Source organism: Dermacentor silvarum, chromosome 3 (assembly GCF_013339745.2).
Source record: "Dermacentor silvarum isolate Dsil-2018 chromosome 3, BIME_Dsil_1.4, whole genome shotgun sequence".
Classification (NCBI taxonomy): domain Eukaryota; kingdom Metazoa; phylum Arthropoda; class Arachnida; order Ixodida; family Ixodidae; genus Dermacentor; species Dermacentor silvarum.
Genome location: NC_051156.1, coordinates 65,367,558 through 65,381,272, shown reverse-complemented (window position 1 = coordinate 65,381,272; position 13,715 = coordinate 65,367,558). Strand labels below are relative to the sequence as shown.

Sequence of the window (13,715 nt, the reverse complement as noted above, 5' to 3'; positions counted from 1 at the left end):
AAGATCGTAGTTCGTTAAACATCCCCGGGGATGTTTAACGTAAATAAAAGTAAAAGATCGTTTTTGCCTTTCGTGTCCATGAATATGCGGCCGCCTCGGTGGGCATCGAATCAGCTACCTTGAGCCTATTTCCGTGTATTTGTGTGTAGCTAGCACATACCATCGAAAAGACCACGAGTGAGCAAATGGATGGTGACCGCCACGATTGCTTAAATAGGATGGGACAAGTGGTACCACGACGGGGATTTCCGCGTACGCGGCACAGCAGGAAAGGAGGACGCTGCCGGGTCCGAGGAGGCCGTAATTCCTGGCTGTTGTGGGCTTCAGTTTACGCCACAAGGTCGGGCTGTCCACTTCACTTCGTCCACGCAGTCGCTGTACTCTGAACTTGAACGTACAATGCCTGATCTGAAAGGAAAAGTTGCCATCATAACTGGTAAGTTGTTAGCCCTTTCGGGCTTTGCAAATATTTTATTACTTTACGTCACGTTCTACACTCTTTTGAAGCATTTCTCGCCGAAGCGGACGCTGTACTTGACCTTTAAAAAAAATTCATTCAGCTAGTTCACGTGCTAGAACCTCGACCTTTTGATGAGGCACAGTGTACCGGGACACTCCGGATTTCATTTTTTAACCCCCACGGTTCTTTAACGTGCACATAAATTGCGTCTCTATTCGCCTTTGCATTTCGCCCGTGTCACAATGCGGCCTCCGCGGCGAGTATAGAACCCACGATCTCGAGCTCAGCAGCGCTATGCTACCGCGGTGAGTAACACGAAAAATTCAATTATACTGCGAGCTATTTTTTTGTTTTCTGAGACTAATGAGACGCGAAAACAGCGAGCAAGAGCAGCACGATCGCGTTGCTTGTATTTAACCCAAGGTTCTGTTTAAATTGTGGGTATGATTTCCACTGCCAGTAGAAAACTAAAATGTACTCTTTGTAGCGCAGAACTCAATACATTTACTTCAACTTCGATACAGCGAATAGGGAGCTTTAGTTCTCGTATATAGAGTGCAATTTTTGAGGTACAATACTGCCATGTGGAATACTCAAAGGAAAATCATTACCACTCATTACCGGCGAGTTGTCGCACGTCGCAAATATTCTTTTTTAGACCCCACATAAGATTGTGCTTGATTTGAAACGCGGATGGCGAAAGAACCAAATTGTTGAATTTATCTATAATGCAATGTCCAATAGGTTTACAAACTTTTGCTTCACACGTTGTATAGCCCACAGTCACTACGAGCACAATTGTCTCGCAGTTAAGTCACTGACACTCATATTTGTGTATGTGATCAAGCATCTTGTACATCCTTCGGTTTCTTTTGTACACTTTGCGCTATTGGGGCTTACATGTCTTTATAAATTGAACGAATACGTGTTTTTTTATAGGTAGCGCCAGGCTTCAGCTCTTGAATTCATACATGTTGTTTGTACAACAGGTTAGCTCTGGGATAAACTCGGCCAATTTGCGCAAGAACATATGCAACACAACCAAAGATGCACTGCAAGTAACGTTGGCGTTCTCATTAGCATATTACAAAACTGCTACCCTTGCTTGTTGTCTGAGAAAGCTAATGGTGTAACACCATTAGATTAGTATTTGGCAGGGCAAACTCAAATGTGATTGTAGTTTGAAGATGTCTGTTAACCGTATATGAGTTCATTACTCATCGACTTTTACGTCATAGTTCGAACATAATGTACGAAGCTAAATATTAAAGTAGTGTAATTAATCGCAACTTGGTAATAATGTGCAAATATTTGTAAAATATTTATATAATGACTGCTTTTTGAAGGAACGCTTTTGAGGAAGCGTAATAAGCGGTCTGTCATGGGTGAGCATATCCATGTTTTAGTAGAAAAAAAGTGGAAAAAAGAAGTGGAGTATTCCGAACTATTGTACATAGAGAACATGTAAATGGCGATTGAATACAAATTCTTGAATACGCTCTTTGAATAGTACCGTGTGTGGCTTCGAGTCTAGGGCAGGTTCCTTGTGTCTACGGCATCTGGGTTAACTGTAATCTTCGTCTCATTAATGAGGTTGCATAATATTTCCCTATAGTGCGAACCTATAATAATTCGCTGTGGCCCACCCCATTGTCCCTTGGATGCCAATCGTTCTTTTAACGCTGTATTCCTGCACATTTTTAAGGGACTCTCCGCGGAGTGCATTGGATCCTTTCATGCGAGCGGCTACACCTCAAGGTCATCTTTAAGCACGTGCCGCGCATCAGCAATGTGCGCATGTACATTATTAGAATACGATGGAGCGATACATCTGTAAAGTTCGTGGCCGCGTATAAATAAAGCTAATGGACGTGGGGCACTGACTGCACCTTTGACACGGGATGGGTTCCGCATGCACGACGTCCTCGTAACAGGCGCTCTTAAAGAGGGGTCGACGCGGACGGTGTAACAAATATAGCTCATGTTTTTTCCTGAAGGCCGCGTTACGCAAGCCGCCGGAGCGTGTTGGCGGTCAGCCAAGCTGGAAAAGCTTCGTCTTTGTTTGGCCGCGCTTAGACGCACGCACTCATTATTCCATTTCGCTTGGTAATTACCAACGGGCACGCACGGCAGTCCATGGTCGCGGCTCACGCAATGGCATATCGCAATTCAGCACAAGTCGCCTACCAGACTGCTTGCGCCGAGTTGCTGCAACCAGAAAAGATGCCCATGTGCCGCTTAAAAGAAACCAGCTGAATCTGATAGAATACATGAAATTGTACGAACCGTGGCAAAGGAAGGCACGCTCGAAGCGCGCAAGGTCGGAGGTTTAGCGCGATAGCATTATCGGCGGACTTCACCCACTTTGTAGACATATCCGCCTGTTTAAAAGTGTTCCCGAATGCCGCGCAGCCTAGCACGGCGTCCAAAAGCGCAAGCTGTAACGAGGGAAGAATACCAGAAAGTGGCATGTGACGCCCACGTGAAGAATTTCAAAGAGGGACTTTGGCACGAAGAGAAGCGTTGGTGCGACCATGGCCTAATGGTTAGGAGAGCGCTGAGCTGTAGGGATGGTAGACAGAGATTAGATCCTACCTTCAGCCACGCATTCCCTTATAGCATTATAGCTGTGCGTAACCGCTTTTGAGTTATCTGAAAAAAAAAAGAAAAAAAGAGACCGTCCAGGTGGGTTGAGCATACGCGAACCTTGTAACAGTGCGCTCGAAATCGCAAGGTCATGAGAGATATGTAATAGTCAGCAAAACTGACGTTTCGGCGACTTGGTTTAGCTTCTTGTTTCAGCAACTCAACACGGAGGAAGCGTCGGGACAGGCGACAAAAGGGATGCTGTATACAAGGTCACTTTGAAAATTGAGTGTGTGCAAGGACCCGCGCGCGCTGTCGAGACGTCAAAATCGCCGCACTTTATACCTGAAGAGAGTTAGCGGATCTACGTACGGGCTAGTTTATCTTTTTTCTTTTTTTGTTTCAGTCTGAATGTAGCAGAGTACTAGAACAAAATACAGGAAAGAGGTTCACCGCCGGAGAAGCATTGACATTATTCTAGTTCTACTGGACTAATGCGATTAGTAAGGATGAGAGAGGCTTTGAAAATGCTTATCAAGTTAACGTATTATGCGACCACACCCACCCAGGGAAGGTGCCGCTCGCTTATCGAAAAAGATAGATCCATGAAGTAAGTATTCGCTCATAACGCTGATAAGGCAGTCCAACCAAGCTGGGATAACTTAACGATTCTGTTACCACAATATTCCTTTTCGCGCATCGTCAATGGTCTTAGCGGCACTCCATCCTCGTTGTCACCATGATTGGGTGTCAGTGAATAGTGGGTGATAAAGCAGACACAGAAATAAGTGAAAGGAACCTAGACATCATGCAGACTCTTCTGTCCTGCCGATTCACGCTTCGTAGAGCATCAAGCAGGTGGCGTTGAAGCTTGGGCAGTAGTAAGCCCCTTGAATAAAACGAAAAGCAGCGACAATACTTCTCGCCCGGCTTTTCCTTCTCCTGGTCTCCGTCGCTGCTCGCGCTTTCCCTCGCCGCTCCCCCTCGAAGTTTTGCTTCGGGGCGCGCGTAGTCCCCGCTGAACTCGCGTGTGCCACGTTGGTGTAGTTTATACTATTACCACATTTTCCGCTTGCAGATTATAGATTAGATTGTGTGAATGGCTCTTGGCGCAGCATTCTCGGCCTTGGAGTGAACGAGCTGGGCGATGGTGAGGAGGACTTAGAGAAATGAAAGTTTATTTACATTACGTACAGGCGTTGAACAAAGCAAAATCAGAGTAAAAAGTCATTGTTACTGCCGGCACCAAATCCTTACCAACCATCTCAGCTTTCTGTCGTTCTAAGCTTCAAATCGGACGCTGCGGCCCACGGCAGGAAGAACGCCTCCCTCTTCTCGGTCTTTCTCTGGCCTATAACCACTTCAGTCCGTCTGGGTCACGTCCTTTTCAGCCAATCGTTGGACCTATGCAAGTGGCGTCATGTTCGGCCAATGGACACACTCCATGGGCTCTATTATGCGATGGCTGCCTTCGTCCGGCGTTTCCTCCTCGCCTTGTAGGCGCTCAGCTAGAGGGGAAGAGTGGTCCTCGAACGACATTTCAGAGTAGCAAGGGGCTTTTCCTGTGACGGGGGTCAACGACCTCGAACCGTGCCAGTTTCCAGAGGTATTTCGGGACGCGTCACGCAGGGGGAGACAAAAGCTTCATGCGCATTCCACCCTTTTGACGGGTCCGGTAGCATGGTCGACGCGCACTCGCGCACCAAGATTGGAATGCGGCGGCGAGTGGTTGCGGTCGAAGAACTTGACCGATGCTAAATAATGGTCCCTATCTAACAGGGGGCTACATGGTGAAATAATTGTTTCTTTTTCTGCATCAAAAGGCCCGCGCCGATGCGTTGAAGTAGAACTGAAAACTGTAATCTCTTGACAAGGACAAAAATATGAACCCGTGATATCCAAGACTATTGTAGAAAGCAACTGCTAGCTCCAGCTTTCTTATCTGTTTGAGCAGGTCCTTTATGGTAAACATAAATGGTGGAATAGTTAGAGCACGCTCGCAGCAATCCTAAATGTAACACGGTCATCCCATGGCTTGCTTGGGCCACGGTTGACGGTTATATTCCTTTCTTTTTCGTGTACTTTTACGACAAGCAAGAGGCGAAGGATATGATAGCAAGACCTGGTAGAGCGCACGTCCTTGTAGCCTATTCATATTACCGCATTAGTCTCTTGTATCGCGTTAAACGATAACATTCACAGAGTCCAGGAAAAAAAAGTGTCCTCGTGTATTTATGCTTAAAATATCGAGAAAATACTGTTTTATATTGCGCACGTGCATTTATCGTAACAGGTGTGCGAGTTGCAGAACAATGAATGAATTCTGGAGTTTTATGTGCCAAAACGAGGATTTTATTATGAGGCACGTCGTAGTGGGGAATTCCGGGATAATTTTGACCATCAGCGGAACTTTAACACGCCCCCAATACATGGGGACACTGGCGTTTTCGCATTTCGCCCCCATCAGTGGTAGACCAAAAATAAAGTTTATCACTACTTGTTCCTGTGCTACTTGGTTCATACATTTATGACAGAAAAAGCGCGAAACAATATGGACCAATGTCCGGACCGAAAAAAAAAAACGCTCTTCGCAACTGTGTTTAGTCAGAGAAGACAGGTATGCACCCTTTTTAAGCTAAGTGCCAGGGTGCGCAGACACATTTTCGCTCTGTGATCGCATAGGATAACAACAGAAATCAAATTGCCAACATACAGGCTTATTCTAGCATACACGCGAAGAACTGTTTTTTATTGCTGCTCCGTGTCACAGACGTCAATTCCTGTTCGGTCGTTTCTTCAAATAGTTCCCAGTCTTACTTTTCCCTCTTAATAACATTTTTTTTGGTCAAGGCCTCCATATCGGGAATGCGTGCGCGAAATAAAAACGTGCGCCTTCAGACCACTGTTGTATTATTGTTGTGTCCATCATGACTATAGAAAGTTGTTCGTTTTTTACAGAAGTTGCTAATAAATTCAACATAATTAAGAAAGAAAAATACATGTCTCTTACGTTTGGTAACAGAAAGAGAGGAAATTAAACTTTCATAACGTTTAAACAAGGCAAGGCCGTCCGTACTGCGCAGCTTTCGTAGCTCACCCAGATTTCGCAGCATTCTTACCAGGCAAGCTCTCTACACAAAGTTTCTTTCGAGAAATTATCAAGTAAAACAAAGGAAACGCCCTGCGCACAAGTTTGCCGACAGCGCGCCGTGCACGCTCCTGTTCACGGCAGTCAAACTTACACTTCCGAGGTCCTTAAAATCGGGTGATGCGAAAGCCTTTTATTATAAGGCAATGCCATTTTTGCGTTGCTGAATTCTTCAGACTTCGTAACGCAACACAACGAAAACGTCGGCAGCGACCCTATAGCAGCAGCGGAAATTGCGCAGAGGACGCCACACGCATTTCCATCCCAAGCGCAGTAGGCCAAGAGCAATTGTTATGGCGCCGCCGGTAATCAAAACAAATAACAATTATAATAAAATCACCGCATATCCACGAAGAGAATCATGATGAGTGGGGCGAAGCACTGGGGATCGTTATACGGTAAAATCACCCGTGACATTGCCCCACTCGCGCATGTAAATGTGTGACAACGCGGTGTACAGTATATACAATGTTTTGTTGCTCATAACGCGTATATCGTGTTGAGTTGCGGGTTGCGTTTCGATTTCATTATTACTGTTTTATGGTCGGTGAAATGCAGAGCCAGCGGTTCTTTTAGCGGATACATCCTAAAGTTTGCAAAGACGAGGTCTATGCACGTTCCCCTCGTGGTCGTGGGTTGCTTGTAGTCGTAAGAGTTGCACCGTAAGAGAGCAGCTTGTCGGCGTTGCTGCTTTGCCGGCGCTTCCCTCGCTCTCGCCTCCGGGGTAGCTTGCTGTCGGCGTTGCCGGCGAGGCGCCGCTTCTCGCGCCCTCAAATCCGGGTCCGCTTGGAGCTTTTGCCGCTTTGCCGATGCTTCCCGCGCCCTCGTCGCCGGAGTAGCTTGCTGTCTGTGTAGACACTGAGCCGCAGCATGCCGCGCCTTACGTTCGTCCATGACAGAAAGAGATTGTGTGGTCTGGAACGCGCCATACACAGCAGCGTCATCTCGTACACGGTTTAAAAAGGAAGGTGATCCGCTGGCGGCGCGAGGCGCGGCCACTTAGTGTAACTCTACGCACGCCGCTGCCGCAAAGGGCAGCACCTGTTCTGGGGGCCACATTTTCGCTCGCTTTGCTGGCGCTTTTATGGGCAAGCGCGGCAGAAGTGCTTTATTTCGATGAATATATGTCGTTCGCCTGCTTAAAACGACTCTACTTGGTTGGAGGAATGTCCCTTTATATTTCTGCCGACATTCCGATTGACTCCGACGTGGCGAGCAGCGGTAAGCGCAGCGCGCCATCTGCTCGAGCAGACGACGCGTCTCTCTCGTGTTCGAAATGACGGTATTTTGACTGTAAGTGGCATGAAACCTTCTACCTGCTCATGATTTGGCGTCTAAATAACGAAAAATTGCACATATTTGGGTATGGGTGTTTAATTATGCTGATGGAGGTCGTAAATTATCCACTGTTGTGCCGCTTCTCCAAGGCCTCCTGAACACGTGCTGCCCCTAGCGGCGGCGCTCACTTCCGGTCACACGAAGTGGCCGCTCTCTCGCCCTAGCGCGGGCGCGCCGTCGGAACACCTATCTTCTTACACCGTGATCTCGTATAAAGACGTTGAGCCGCTGCATGCAACGTTTCATCCATGACAGACAGATCGCGTGGCAGTCGATGTGAGCACGGATGATGCCGGACGGACAAGGCTATACCCTAACGAGCTTCGCACCTAAAAAAAGATACCCGCAGCTGGCAGCACCCGCTCGGTAGCGTGCTGACGCTCGCACGCTTGTTTCCGCGCGAACTGCGCAAGGCAACCACTTAGCTCCACCAACCGGGATGCGTGGACCTCCTCGCCTACCCGCTCTCGCCGGCTCGATGGCTAGATTAAAAGAATGTCGCTACCTTTAACTTAATTTCAGGGGCTCAGTGCAGCGGGGGCGCTATGCGGTGCCTCGGCACTCTCGGAACACCGACCCTGAGCTACGAAACCGGCTTGACGCGCCTTTTTGAAGCTTCAGGTAACGCCGCCGAGATTCAGGTACAATTTTTACACAATCGCTGTGTTACCTAATGTAGCCTATGAACCTCGCGTATTAGAGGAATAACCGACGGTCACCTTTCCTTGTTTACACAAGTCGTTTTTCCTTGCTACCCTGTCTGTACCGTGTCGAGCACAAACAGCTAGCAGATCATGAAACGGGAGAGAGTATGCTAGAATGGCGCAAAGAAGAGATGTGGTGACTGTTTTAGGAGCCAACTGTGGATAGCTGGGCTGCTGTAATACAGGCACTCGTCGTGATAACAGAGGAAAAGCGCAGCTCAGACAGTCTTATCTTGATAGGAAAAAGATATATGCTAGATAGTTTTAGTTTTGAGCGGTACGTGATACGTCAGAGCCATTGGGCATGCGCCGCCTCTCCACGAAACCGTGGTAGACATGCCTTCAGATCAACGTTTCAGCATTCCATCATCGCGTACTACTAGAGCGTAGAATCCAATTAATGACTCTTTAAAGAAATAGGCCCCGACCACTACAAGTGTCTGACGGATTTTCGGCATCGTCGAGAACAATGCAACGATAGGGGCGACGCTCACTCTACGCCGAAGTCTGCCCATGCTACGGTGCCTCAATGTGCGCGCCCCCGTGTGGGTGGTGCCAGCCTTTGAAAGGGATTGTGCTGCGGTGACGACGGGAGGAGACGAGGTGCCATTTTCTTGCCTACTTCCTCCATGGGTCGCCATTGGTGACCGCGGAGACTTCCGTTCCCGCGTACCATTCGCAGTATGTGCCTGACGCATGCATTTCCCATAGCAGCAATATTTCTAGAAACTGTTGAATGATGTTTTCCTAGAGAGCCGAAAATAAAACTTGTTTGCGTAGTGAAAGCTAAAAGAAGCCATATGGCAGTACTGCCCAGTCTGGGCTTTTTATCTTATTGTTGGTGCGAAGCGTTGTGAAGGCAAGCATTATCTGGGCTATTTGTTGTTCTCGCAACGACATAATTAGCTTGGAACTTTATTACGCGTAAAGGTACGTTCAGACTACGTACGTAATGTGTTGATATTTCGCAAGAAACGGTAGCGCAAACGCAAAAAGCGCAACTAAATTGTTCAGACTACAATCGTATGACGCGTTAAGAGTGCAACAGTCGTCACGCACGTGAGCGTAATCGTTGGAAGGCCCGATACTTTTACGTTTCATACAGATACAACATTTACGGCGTGGCCAGTAAGTGCCGCAGTTTCGGTTTTAAATTTCCAGTGACGCGACTACCGGCATCCCTAGTTAGAGCAACGGCCCGACGGACATAGCTGCGTGTGTGCGTAGTAGCTTGTGTGCGTAGTTATGTGCGTAGTCTGTTTACAGCCGCCACGTTGAAATGCACTGAGACGCAACTGGCCAGCACACGTTTTGATTGACCGGTCTTAAGACAATGGGAACGACCAGCATTTCTAACCGTCTTAACGCTTGTAACGCGCGATACGGTCTTTTTGTTTGATGCGCGCTTTGCTAACGTTACGACCGCAGTTTGAACATACCTTAAGCCATCCTGACGTTGGTCGTAAGATTCGTCGCTTCCCTGTACGAATGACGACAGGAAAAGTTCCGCGATTAGGATGAGCAGAAAAAGCGTTGGTGTTTCCCGTCCGTACATCTTGTCTCCACGTGCGCATTACATTTTTACAGGCGACGAGTGACCCACATATATGCACAGAAAATGGAAAAGACAAATAAATATGAAGTAATCAGTGCAGCATGAATATTTCTTCTTGTTTTCTGCAAATAAACTATTGATTTTCTTAAACTTTTGCGGCTCTGGCTGATAGTCGTAGTGCACGACTTAAATCATTTGCAAGCTGGGTGGACAACGTTTATAGTAAAAAAAAAAAAAAAAACTAAAAACAGGCGCAGACAAACTGCGCAGTAAATTATGCAGATGGCGATTTTCTTACGCGAAATTTCTTCTGGTAGTGTAGTCCTCAGTTTCGGCAATCATGCATGTCGTTTTATAATTACACACTACTTCAACAATATAAAAGAAAAGCTTTCTGCGAGCTATCCCGCAATTTCCTGACCATGGCTCGTGGGTAGGGGCTAATGTTTCGTGAAGTAGCGCAAACTTTATTACGTTTATTAGTTTATTACGTTCCTGATGGGGGTCGAATTCAGGCCGCGACGGCCGCATTTCGATGGTGGCGAAATGCTAGAACGCCCGTGTACGCTGCATTGGATGCACGGTAAAGAACCCCAGGGGTTCGAAACATACCCTCAGTCCCCCACTACGGCGCGCCTCTTAAACTTGTCGTCATTTTGGCTCGTAAAACCCCAGATTTTTATTTATTTAATGCGATACGTCCTCGATGGTTGGATCTTATTTTGGTCCCTCCACACAGGAGCTTTAACCATTAGGCCACAATCACACCTATACTTCCATCGTACCAACTCCAACTACACTATAAAAAAGAGTTTATACCCTTTGCATGGGTCGTACACTCTAAAATAAGTTTACACCCTTTGGGTCGTATCTTATCCCCAAACAATAAACTGTCATCTCCTTGCTTAAGTTTCTTTTCTTGAAAACTCAGTGCTCGCTACTTTCCTGCCCACAATACTGTGTCACGCTGATGACGCGCAAGCGTTTCGTGACTAGGCAGTACCATGCTCGCAGCGTTAAAGAAAGGCAATGCGGACGATACAGATGACGATGGTTGCTTGGGGACAAGACACGACCCAAAGGGTGTAACCGTGTTTTAGGGTGTATCTTGTCGGCAAACAATAATCGTCATCTGCCTCGAGATTGAACGGCGCTCGTGGGCCGTTCTAACTCGAGGTTCTCTTCTCTTGGCGGCTAATCTTCGTCGGCGGTACAAGCGCGCGATGGCTGATTGTCTGCCTCAGCCGAGCTCCGCAGGAAGCTGCCCACCAAGCATCGTGCGTGGAGCGCATAAAGCACCCCGCCCCGTTGGCGCTCGGTTTCCGAATGAAGGCATATAGGTGAAATTTGTCCGCAAATATATGAGCAACTGATGGCGACTTCAAAAATAAACGCTTGTAACTTAAGTTGCTTTAGCTCGTGCAGCTCCCTCTGAGACACATTGAAAACAACAAAATCCTTAAAACCACAGAAATAAAGAGTAATTGATGAACATTGATCAATCAACAAACTGACTCATTCATTAAAAGCTTGTCATACTAAGAAGACGTGGGGAATGAATACTCCTGAAATAAATGAAATCCTCTTTTTGTGAATACTTGTTTTATTAAGGAATATCTCTTCATAAATAAAGGCGATATCTTCTGGTCCTCCCAGTTGCCGAACTGCTTTCAAGGCACGCATGCGCGATAAATAGGAGCGTTAAGAGATTGTTCTCGTTTCTGCACTTTTACAAGTGCTAGCACAGCTTTCCTATCCCTTACATTTGTGAAAGCATTAAAATGTTCATAATTCATCTGGAGTCTATCATGCACAAATGCGTTCATTTTAACTAAGAAATGGTTGCGAGGTTGGCGCACGTCCACACCTGTCTTTCTATTTTCGTTGCCCTTTCTGTTGCGTGGCGCTACCCGTGTAAGCTTCATTTAACTTCCGTACGCGTTTTGTTTCTCCCCACAGGCGCCTCGTCGGGTATAGGCGAAGGAACGGCGCTCTACTTCGCTTCTCTCGGCTGCTCGCTTACGCTGACTGCACGGAACAAGCAGGCTCTCGAGAGAGTTGCCAAGGAGTGCTGCGCCAAGGGACTTCCCTGTGACAAGGTGGGCAGACAGTAGCGCAATGCTGCTGCACTAGCTATAACGGACAGTCGTAGCTTGTGCGTGAAATATTGATCGTTCACTGACAACTGCGTTATCAGTGCGTTATCAGTGCGTCAACTGCGTTATCAGTGATTTGTTACTGCCGTGTACGGCAGTAGCAACGCTGGTAGCTACATCTTCTGACGCTTTGTCGAACCGCGACAAAGTTAGTAAAGAGTATCGCGAACAGCAATGTATTCCCACCGGGATTTACTGTCTACCGTAAAGATAGACACCGGCACGGCGGAGGTGTTCTTATTTTAATATCGAAGAACCAGCCCAGTGAAGTACTTCATTTTGACAATAATGGAGGGCTGCATAAGTATGGTGTCGAGTGCATCTGTCAAAAGGGTATAAACTAGTATTTGGATCCTTCTACCACTCACCCGATAGTAATGAAACCCCAATTCATAGCCTTGCTGGCATTTTATCAGTACTCTCTGGTAGTGTTTTTCTGGGTGCGGATTTTAACCTCCCAGACATAACTTGGCTTACTGACGGTGCAATAACTAACAAATCGCGAATCTACAATTTTTCGAGAAATAATTATGTTAATAATTTAACCCAATATGTACTTGTTCCTACTAGACAACAGGCTACATTAGACCTGGTCCTTCGTAACGATCCCAACATTGTGACCAAAATCTCAACGCAACATGGCCTTAGTGACCACGATGCGGTCATTACAAACTTAAACATTTGAGTGGTTCCTATACGGGTGCAACTACCACGGCGAGTATTCTTGTATGAGAAAGGCAACTCTGACACCATCCAGCATAATTAGTATCACACTTGCCAACATTCCGGCGCCTGTCAGGGAGTAGTGATGCAGAGAATTTATGGTCCACCCTTCGCAACAAATTATTAGAACTACTAGAGAAACATGTCCCCATAAAAGTACCGGTGGTGAAAAAAAAAAAACATAAACCGTCGTTTAGTTCTGGAGTGTGTATAGACTGATGCGCAAAGCTAGAAGCGCGTACAAAAAGGCTGTAATAAAAGCACTTCACTCCACCGCCAACATTTAAAGAATGCAAACCAGATGCTAAAACTAGGAATAAAGAAAGCAAAACAATTATTGCTTACCCAATTAAACACAGACCGGAACGAAAAACCTAAAGCTTTCTGAAAATGTATAAAAACAAGTAGAACCGACGCCATTTCAGTTCCCGCACTAAAATCGAATGGCACTGCTCTAACGACAGAAGCTGAAAAGGTTGAAGTGTTTAATCTCTATTTTTAATTGGTCTTTTCGGAGAGACTAATGACTGACGCGACCACATTACTTCCTCCTAACTGTGCCTTTGACTATTACATGCCTGAAATAAACATCGATATACATGTTATCGACTGTCTTTGGGGGGAATTGGACACCTCTAAATCTATGGGTCTTGATATAATTCTTCCCTATGTTCTGAAGGAATGTCACGACATTAGTGCACAATATCTGTGTTTTATTTCAAATATCGTGCGATACTGGGCTTGTTCCACAGGACTGTTAACTCCCGGTGGTTAATCTCATCTTTAAATCTGGAGACAAGAAACTGGTGGAAAAACAGGCCTATATCCTTGACTTCAGTATTCTGCAAAGTTTTTGAGCATATATTGCACAGTCAAGTATTTAAATACCTCGACTCGATTAAATTGTTTACTGCCTCACAGCATGGAACGCACAATTAGTTGAATTGCAAAACTTTATAGGTAACTCCCTTGACAAGAACAAACATGTAGATGCACTATTCCTATCTTTAAAAAAGCGTTTGACACAGTATCTCATCACTTCATC

General features: G+C 46.3%; 1 protein-coding gene across 2 annotated transcripts in view; it reads left to right on the top strand.

The window, feature by feature from the left end:
* The first annotated feature begins 328 nt into the window (after positions 1–328).
* LOC119445476 (3-oxoacyl-[acyl-carrier-protein] reductase FabG) overlaps positions 329–13,715 on the top strand; it is an 87,028-nt gene continuing 73,641 nt past the window's right edge. Inside the window, exons 1-2 of one of the 2 annotated variants that reach the window (XM_037709758.2) lie at positions 329–436; positions 11,751–11,890. In XM_037709758.2, the coding sequence (XP_037565686.1) occupies positions 400–436; positions 11,751–11,890 (177 nt within the window). In that variant the 5' untranslated portion in view covers positions 329–399. The remainder of the gene's footprint in view (positions 437–11,750; positions 11,891–13,715) is intronic. The other variant, XM_049663332.1, reaches the window with a different exon arrangement.